General features: G+C 32.6%; 1 protein-coding gene across 1 annotated transcript in view; it reads right to left on the reverse strand.

Annotated features, from left to right (window-relative positions):
- Positions 1 to 4,038: 4,038 nt before the first annotated feature.
- Positions 4,039 to 9,623, reverse strand: part of LOC106469115 (L-asparaginase-like) — a 72,388-nt gene continuing 66,803 nt past the window's right edge. Inside the window, exon 15 of the mRNA XM_013929570.2 lies at positions 4,039 to 4,363. Coding sequence (XP_013785024.2) covers positions 4,144 to 4,363 — 220 coding nt within the window. The 3' untranslated portion in view covers positions 4,039 to 4,143. The remainder of the gene's footprint in view (positions 4,364 to 9,623) is intronic.

The following is a 9,623-nucleotide window of genomic DNA, read 5'->3' on the forward strand; positions in this document are numbered from 1 at the left end:
GGTCTATTGGCAACGACACGTTTCCACAATTCAGAACTCATCAGGCTAGCTGGGATACAATAAACACATTAGTGATCGGAACATTATTTATACAAACCCATTGTTACAACAAGACTATGTATAGAACGTAGTGTTTAAGAAATGTATATATATATATATAAATTAAATCTCGGTATATACCCGCAAATCGATTTGCATTTAAAATGAAATCAAACAACCACAAGATATATTTATGACAGAGCAATGTTTCTTGATTTATGGTAACAATACAAGGATGAGTGATTTAGCTTTACAGCTCAGTCTTCTAATATCGATAAATGTTTTTTGTAATGGCCTTGGTTGAGAATTATTACTCTATAACGCAAAAGCACCCTGTAGTGCAAATTGTGATGCCTTCCAAAGTCTATCAACCATGTGCCAACTACAATTTCCGAGCAACCTAAGGCGCAGACGTTTGTGGCAGAACAACGGATAAACCCGATTAAAACGGCTTCATATACAGATAAATCACATGATTTCATGTAAGGAAAAAGACTATCAGCAACAAAATGAAGACAATCAATTTAAATAAATCAAACTTTATATCTTCTAGTACAAAAATATGAATATACCCGTACAATCGAAATATTTAAATCCACAGAAGATCAGTTCTCGTTTAAAGTGATTACACAAAAATATTTTGAGTGCACAATCGTGTCTATTTGTTGAATGGATAAACGCGTGTTGAAGAAATCAATCATTTTTAACTGTTTACATTTACTCCTAGCTTCTGCCTTTGCGAGATGTAGGATGTTCCGATGTTGTGTCATACTACAACAGTCATTCTTCTAGGTAGTCGACGACTATATAGGATAATGGTTATTGGCTTGGTGCTTCTGAAAGGACCTTGTTTTAACGCGGTCTTGCAACACGTATCCAGTGGACTGCATTATAGTGGAGCCCCAGTGTGTGTGTGTGTGTGTGTATATGCATGTAAACTTTAGCCTCCCAAACATGCTCGCCCTATCAGCCGTGGGGGCGTTATAATGTGACGGTCAATCCCACTATTCGTTGGTAAAAGAGTAGCCCAAGAGTTGGCGGTGGGTGGTGATGACTAGCTGCCTTCCCTCTAGTCTTACACTGTTAAATTAGGGACGGCTAGCGCAGATAGCCTTCGTGTAGCTTTGCGCGAAATTCCAAAACAAACAAACTTTTGCCTCAGAAGCACAGACCTGATCCAGCGACTTGAAAAACAGCATCCTCACATTTGTCATGTGGTGGAAAAGTGTAGAGTAAGATAAAAGGTAATATGTACCAGGAAAATTGAATGGTAAGAATTGTTATAAAAACAAGTTAGTTACGGTTATCTCGTTTATATAACAAACTTTAGGCCTATTGTTTTTCGCCAGCTTTCGGCATTTAAACCTTATGAGAATGGTGAAACCGTTCAACATTAAAAAAGTGATTTTTTGTTAAGAATGGTAGTTTGGGTTTTCTAATACTAATATGATGACATGTCTTGATGTATTATGATTAATATTTAGGACCATTAAAATTAAAGCATAGTAACCAGACGGGTCTGGGGCTAAATATTGTTTTTACTAGACCTATTATGATTAAAGATTCAAATAAAAAATCAAACCTCTGGATATGGCTTAATTTTGGATACAATGGGGAAAATAATGCCCACATATTTCCAAGACTCGTCTACAAATTAATGAACAATATTTGATGTTTCTTAAATAGGAAAAGTGGTGCTCAAACAGTATAAAATTTGCATTTGGACAACAAAGCATATAGACAAAAAGAAACCACATACACATAACCTCAATAACTGATGCATTCACTCGAGCATACACAAACAAAAATGAACAAACAAACACAATGCTTAGATCACACCAATACTCGCATAGTATACCCAGCAGTAGTAGCAGATAATGCCATCTGTACTTGATTGAACTACTGTATTCTTGGCTCTATTTGTAGAAAAAGCATTTATTATCTTTTTGATGTGAAGTGATTCTAACAAGTCATTCTCTATGCATTTAGCCTATATTGACACATTGTTGATCAAAGCGTGTTCTTTATCTTTTTTTAGCATCAAGGATGATCTTTCTTCCGAGCAATTTCTTGACATGAGACACAATTACATTCTTAGGATTATCAGGACGTTTCGGAAAGTTGATATCAGAGATTGTTCGCATATCATTCTCAGCATACTTTGTTCCTTGGATTCTGACGGTTTCCAACGAACCCTGCCTTGCAAAGGGCGCCAAATTGAACTATTTCTTCCTCTGTACAACTCTTTAAGTTCATAGGATACGCAATGATCTCTTTTTGGTAGTATTGCAAAGATCTTCTGTAGGCATGAACGCTAAGTTTCGTAGAAACCCAAATTTGCAACTGACGTTTTCATACGTTATTATTCTGGTGTTTAGTGCAAGTGGCAGTTTGTCAGTTGTTGTTAAGAAAGTCTGAACATTATATTGAGTATAGGATGAAACATCACTGTCCTCAGCATCCTCTTCATCTCGTTGCGTATTTATCTTCCTTTTCGACTTTATATGCTTTGTATCCTGACAATTGTTGACCCTTTTCTTCATATTTGGGAAATAAATTTTGTGATACCTGCACGAATGTCTTGAGAGATTTTAGCATCTGAGAAGCTATACTGACATCTATTAAGGAGTTTTGTAATGAACAACTTGTCTTGTGAAACCTCTGCAGGATAGCGCTCCATAATTACATCATTATATTAGGTCGTCAATAAATTAATGTCGCCTTTTTTAGATGAAAAAACTCGAACAACTTATATATCAAAACGAAACATTTATTAAATGAAATAGTCTCCATTCTTGTCTCCAATGATGCTTTTCCATCTTACAATCAGGTTGTTAATGCCCTGATTAAACAAAATCACTTGGCTTTGAAGCAACAAACATGTCAATGTCCTATTTGACACCTTCCTAATTTGCATACGTTTTCCCATTAAGATGGTGTTGCAGCGAACGAAAAAGATGATAATCTGATGGTGCCATATCTGGAGAATATGGTTAACTTCCCAACCCAACTCCATAATCTTGTGTTGCGTCAAACGTGCCACATGTGGATGTGCATTGTCGTGTAGAAGAAGAATGCCTTTCCGATTGACGAGCACTTCTGATGAAGGACTTGATGTAAACATTCCAGTTGCTGATTATAGATATCTGCATTGACAGTTTGCTGTGGATTGAGGAGTTCGAAATGAATTACTCCTTTGATGTCACACCAAATGCAAAGCACCACTTTCTGCAGATGGAGTCCAAGTTTGGGGGTCGGAAGTGGTTTTGTCTATGACCGAGCATTGTTTTAGTGTTTAATATTTGCATAGAGAATCCATTTTTAATCACTGGTGATAATTCTGTCCAAATATGGTACATGTGCATTATGCACCAGAAGAGACAAAGCAACATTCACACGTTCGAAACGATGATCATCGGAGAGTTCGTGAGGCATCCAACCACCTTTATGGAGTTTTCCCATATTCCTTAGATGTTTACATATTGTTTCATGAGAGACATACAATTTCATGACCATTTCACAAGTGTGTAGCCTTAGGTTAGACTCAACAAGCATCTTCAGAGCATCAATTCCAACATGTTGTCCCCTTCCATCACAGATCATCACACATTTTCTGTACTTCACTCAAAAATTTATATTTTTGTACTTGGATGACTTGTATTCTATAGCCTCCATCGTGAATCGAATTTCAATGAACTGTAGAATGACGGCAGCAACAACGAACATTTGACACATGTGTGTATGGTAACTTTTGAACGTTTCGGAATACACATATTCAATCTTCAGCAAGCTATATTGAACAGGGTAAATTCTTATGTACAAAAATTTATAAAGTTCAAACATTTTATAAAGAGTAATTAAAATACAGAATAAAAGGATGAAATAAATTAAAAGACAACCAAATAAACATGAAAAAATAGGTTAACCCAACAATTGTAACAATATTATACAGGTTATTTAGAACAGACATATTTAAAGCGAAGCTGTGCTATTATTTAAAGTTCACTTATAATAGATAAACTTTATTTAATTAAAAGTTCAATAATGGATGATCCAGATGAGAATGTTTGGAAATTATTAATCAAGATGAGGTTGTTGTTGTTTTCACTGTGTGTGAATTGCGGAATCTGGAAGATTTGGTAGTTGTTTACCAGTTGTTCTTGATAATTCCATATGTTCGCAGGTGTAATTGGCATTACAGCCATCACGTGTATTTATATACGATCCTGGAACACACAGGGGTAGGTAATAGGTCTTTGGATCTGGATAGATTTTGTATCTTGTGAACGTGGAAATTATCGCACCAGTGATCGAAACGTCGTACCTGTTTTAAATACAAATCTTAGTTACTGTTAAAGCTGTAACTTGTAATAAAATTAGGTGGTATGGTTATATCGTTTCAAGTTTTACTCATTATTATTATTTTCTTATTCCTGATACTATAATTTATTAGTTTGTTTGTAGGTAAAACAAGAAATCTAAGTATTTGAGTAAGGTGTTTTGGCGACTGTATATCAATCGTTATCATGCCTATTCGACCATCTAACAAGACCAATGATCGAATCGGCATGATACCACATAAAGTTCTCGTGGCAATTCTGAGGATAGCAGCTGATTGACAGCGCAAAACGTAGTATATACAGTAACTGTTAATTTGAATTAGGATCTAATAGTAATATTAATATTTAATAATTTAAATAATTTCACTTGGGTTGCCATATTGGCTACTTAGTATAATGTATGGGATATTATTATTACAGCTCTTTTGTTATCACCTTAAGCTTCAATTAACCAGTTTTCATGGACCTGGGTAGGTAGGTGAGATTATTCTAAACTCATTATACAGGGTGTCAAGTGTCCTACATGGTTTATCATGATGTGTTTTGTCCAGTGCTACAGTATTGAAAAAGAAATGAATACACTTTTTTTTGGTGATTGTGGTCCAAGTTGGGCAGTGTCATTAGACAGCAAACATAACCATTAGGATAATAAGCCCAACCATTTATCTGTCAAAGTGGTTTAGCTCCGCAATTGGGCAACATTCTTTTTTGTTTTCTTGATTGGCACTTTCAGCTCTGTATACATATAATGTGAAAGATTAGTTGAATGAATATGCTGTACTGTTCATGGTACTTGACAGAATTTTGTAAAATTATTACTTAGCCTGAAGTTTTTATTTAGGATAACACCAGAAAGTCACTAACAACTACTTAATTTGAGGTTGTATTGATATGAGATTCTGTAAAATTTCAGCTCCATTAATCAGCTTTTAACTTAGCCTTTTTTAAGTGAAAGTAAAATAACGATAAGCCACTTGTTGATGAAAATAGACAGTGGAATATTCTGCATACCTCTGTGTATATGTTCTCTGTGATAACTTTTTTTGGCACTAATGCCTTTTGGAACCCGGTAATAAACAACCAATTTACACATTACACCAGACTTCAAAAACCAATAAATAAAATATTTTTATACAATGTCCTTTAAATTTCCTAAGCAATTTTTAGTGTTCACTGACTGCCACTGCTACAGAAAATATTTATGTACAAACATTTAAATGAATTGAAAGAAAAAATAAATTCAACTGTTCAAACACTTGCGAGTCTTTGACTGTGTATGCTGTAGCAGTTTTTGTAAAAACAAAGTAAAACAATCAAAGCAGTTTTTTTGGTTAGTTACAAATGCTACATAGATGTGGTGCAACTAAAAGATTTTCAGTTATGATAATTTTCTCTAATAGTGAAATTAACACACACATATCTGTTACACAAGCTAACTTCACTAAAAGTATCCATGGTCTCCAAGTGTTTGTTGTACAATATATTATAAAACAAGATTTAATTTTAATCCCCATCTAATTGTTACATGTGTAGAACAAAGTTATTTTGTTGATGGTAATATATTACTCATTTTGTAAATGCACAATACATTTTTTAAGTCATAGAAATACTAGTATAAACTTATTTTGAAAATTCAAAATAGACTATAAAATAATACATGAATTGCTATTTTGCCCTAATATTTCATACTTGCCTCCCATTTTTCTAATGAACAAGTCAATGTGTGTGTGTGTGATTGTTGCCTGATCTTATGAATTCGCATCACATGTTGTTATAATAGCCAAACTGACAAAACTAAAGTGTAACTCTAACAAACTTCATTTATTTTCTGTCTATAAAATGCATTTTATAAAAGTTACAATTCATGATGCATTCACTTGATATTCAACTGAAAGTATCTATATTTGTTTTAATAGAAGACTATAAGCATTAATACAGAATTAAGTTTTACTTTCAAGATGGAAAGTTTAGCCATGATAATTATTTTTTAGTAACTAAAGTATCAACATTTTCTAAACAAATAAAAGTTAAATAAATAAATACTAGTTTACAAATCCAAGTAATTAAAAACTAAACTGATGTTAGCTTGTGCTTTTCTGCAAAAAAGCACAGAAATCATAATTAACACAGTTCTTCAGGCTGTTAGCTTAAACTTGCATTTTAGTGTGCTAAATGTGAGATACTGATTTTCTGGAAAACTCCTTAAATTTGAGGCTATACTGATTTCTGCTCATTAACATAGATGTATTAAGTGAAGGAAGTTTAGCAATATGGCAAACTTAAAAGAATATGCTTTAAAGTACCAGTGATTATCATGTACTCTTAGGATGAGATTTTCTTGCATTCCATGTTTCTTTCCAACGAGTTGTGCATTTTTCTCATCATTTAAAAATCAAAATAGTCACCTGGTAAATTGTTTGTTCAAAGCTGTCCCTAATTTCAAAATCCTAGAATTTGAGGTAAGGCAGATGGTTAACAGCGCCAAACACACTCTTTGGTTGACAAAATTGTAAGATTTGACAACACTGTTACAATGTACCCACTACTTCACATCCATCACCCCCTGGTTAAAGGTTGGCTGTTATAATATAGAGATGGGAAACAATCCTTTCAATACACACCTGCTTTGGAAAACAGGTACTGCTTGGTTTATAATTTGCAGATTAAGGTATTCACCTAAACCGAAAGCATAACCTTACAGAAACTAAAGGTACATTTTAAAATATATCAAATAAAATATATTTATACACCTATTTAATGTAACATCACAAGTACAATTACAAAATGTTTAGAATTCAGAAAATATTAAATATACTGCAACTTGCTTTCCATGAATTCTAAATTGAATAACTTTTGAAAAGATTGAAAATCTTATCCACCAGTTTCAGTTCTACCCGTGGCTTAAAAATAAGTCTTAACCACAACAAATCACAAGTTATTGCTCTTGTTTGTGGTTGTCCAATTTTTGATTTAAATCATCTTCTAAAGAAAGTGTTATATAGTATTTATGAATGACTAAAATCGATAAAAAAAAGACTAAATGTTTTTAAAAAGCATAAACTAGTAAAACATGCACTCAAATGTCTACATCACAGTCACATTACAAGTATGTTAAAACTGACTAGCAAGTAAAACAGTACATGGGAAAGAGTGCTTAAACTGTGAAGATCCCAGCTGAAATCTTAATCATTAATTTCATAAAAGGAAGATTTAAATAAAGTATATTAAAAATTAGGTTTCATTTTTTTACATTATCTAAAATGTACCATTTAAAATTATCATTTTATATTTCCATTGTGAAAGTTTTTACCATTAACAAATACAGAATTCAACTAACCTGTGTTTGAAAGAGCAGATTATACTTCTGGTTTAAAAATTTTTCTATTTGTGCATCTTCCTTCTATAAGTTTCTTTTATTTGCTTGAGTAGTAGAATTTGTAATAATAGAAATGACACAAGATGGTTTAGCTTAAAATATTAAGCTGGTAATACTGTCCTCTAACCCTAACCAGGCTGATGCATATTTGCATATCAAATAAAAACAAGTTATAATTCTGTTTCAATACTTTTTCTAATATCAATATTTTGTCACTTTGTAACATTTAGTATAATTCACAAATAAAGTGAAATAAAATGTCAAACATTTATGCACAACTCTGAAAAGCCTTGCCTGTAAACAATACATTTATTATTGTTTCTAGACTTTTTTCTGCATATCCTAAAGCATAGGTTTGTATTTGCTATGAATTTATCATTTCTTGAGAATGCTTCTCACCTGATTTTTATTATTGTTATAGCCTCTTGTTCACACCCTTTTATCACCTCACAGCATGTAGTCTGAAAAAACACTACTTTGAAAATAACTACAGGTAAAGCTTATAAATTATTTGCATCAATTTATAATGAATAAAGTGGTGTGAGAAGTAATTAGATGCAGTCCCTACACAGTACAACAACAGAATTTTGTGGGAAATTTAGAAGACTTGGAAAGTTTCTTTAGACAGTGTTTTTGAGTTAAAATATATTTGTTTGAAAGCTATGTAAATTTTATTCCATGGCAAGACACTGGGTAAGAGTTTAGAGAGTACAGTAGATGACTGCAAAATATTACATTGACTTATATCATTATTTCTTGAATATTATTGTTAAATTATTATTTATTGAAAAGAAAAAAGAAATTATATTTATTAGTTATAACTGACTTTGACCAAGAATATTGTTAACAAAAATACTGTTACCTAGCCTGAACTGATGCCATTGTGACAGGTCAAGTTATAGGACTCCAAGTTTTTTAGCCCAAGTGGTAAGTACTATACATAGCAACATAAGTATCGTGTTAATGAAAGTGAACCAAGTTAAAACTGACTATACACATAAAATTGAAATTTCTAATTAAAAATGAAGAGAATAATTAAATTTTTAGAGGAAAGGTGAAAGGAAGTATGTTTTAAGTTTCAAAACAGTCCCTCTCAATAAAATTTGGAAAATTCCAGAATGTAAAAAATGATATAATTTGATTTATATTTTCCTATGTTTATTTAAGTCAAAACTAGATACCATTCATAAGTTTTACACAATTTTAGTAAGTATTTCCACTGTGAGAAGGAAAACAAAACAGGGATGTCTAACACACCCTCACTCATATAAACTCAATATTTACCTCAAATGACTGGAGTAGTAACAGCATAAAATATTTGGCATAAATACCACAAGTTCATCAACATACTCTATTCTACATCCATGAAAAAGTTGACTTGATTAAATACACTAAAACTTCGTCAATATATATCTTCCATTCGAACTATATTACTTTTGGTTATAAGTCACAGTTCATCCTCTGCACTACTATAGTTCCTATCAAAGTAACAGCAACATCACACACCTTTTACTTAAAACCAATGTAAAGTATTTACTCCGTATAACTAGGGTTACCAGATGTTCCAGTAAAACTGGGATCATCCCAGTTTCTTTATACTTCAATGTCAGTTTGATATATACAGTTTGTCATTGTACAATGCTCCTTTTAATTTTTCTTTCAGAATCATTTCACAAAGACAGATAAAATGGTGCTGTTTTCTCCCCCCTCTGCTATGTTTTCTTCACCTTACCAGTCATTGAGCTGTTGCAGGAGCAGGCAGGAGAGATCAGATGAGTTCAAAAGATGGAGGATTGAGAAGACAAGAGAGAGACTACCTTGAGGTAAGATCATTCTTTTCATAGCTTTAAGATAAGAGTTTTTTAGTT

Source organism: Limulus polyphemus, unplaced genomic scaffold, assembly GCF_000517525.1.
Source record: "Limulus polyphemus unplaced genomic scaffold, Limulus_polyphemus-2.1.2 Scaffold3314, whole genome shotgun sequence".
Lineage (NCBI taxonomy): Eukaryota > Metazoa > Arthropoda > Merostomata > Xiphosura > Limulidae > Limulus > Limulus polyphemus.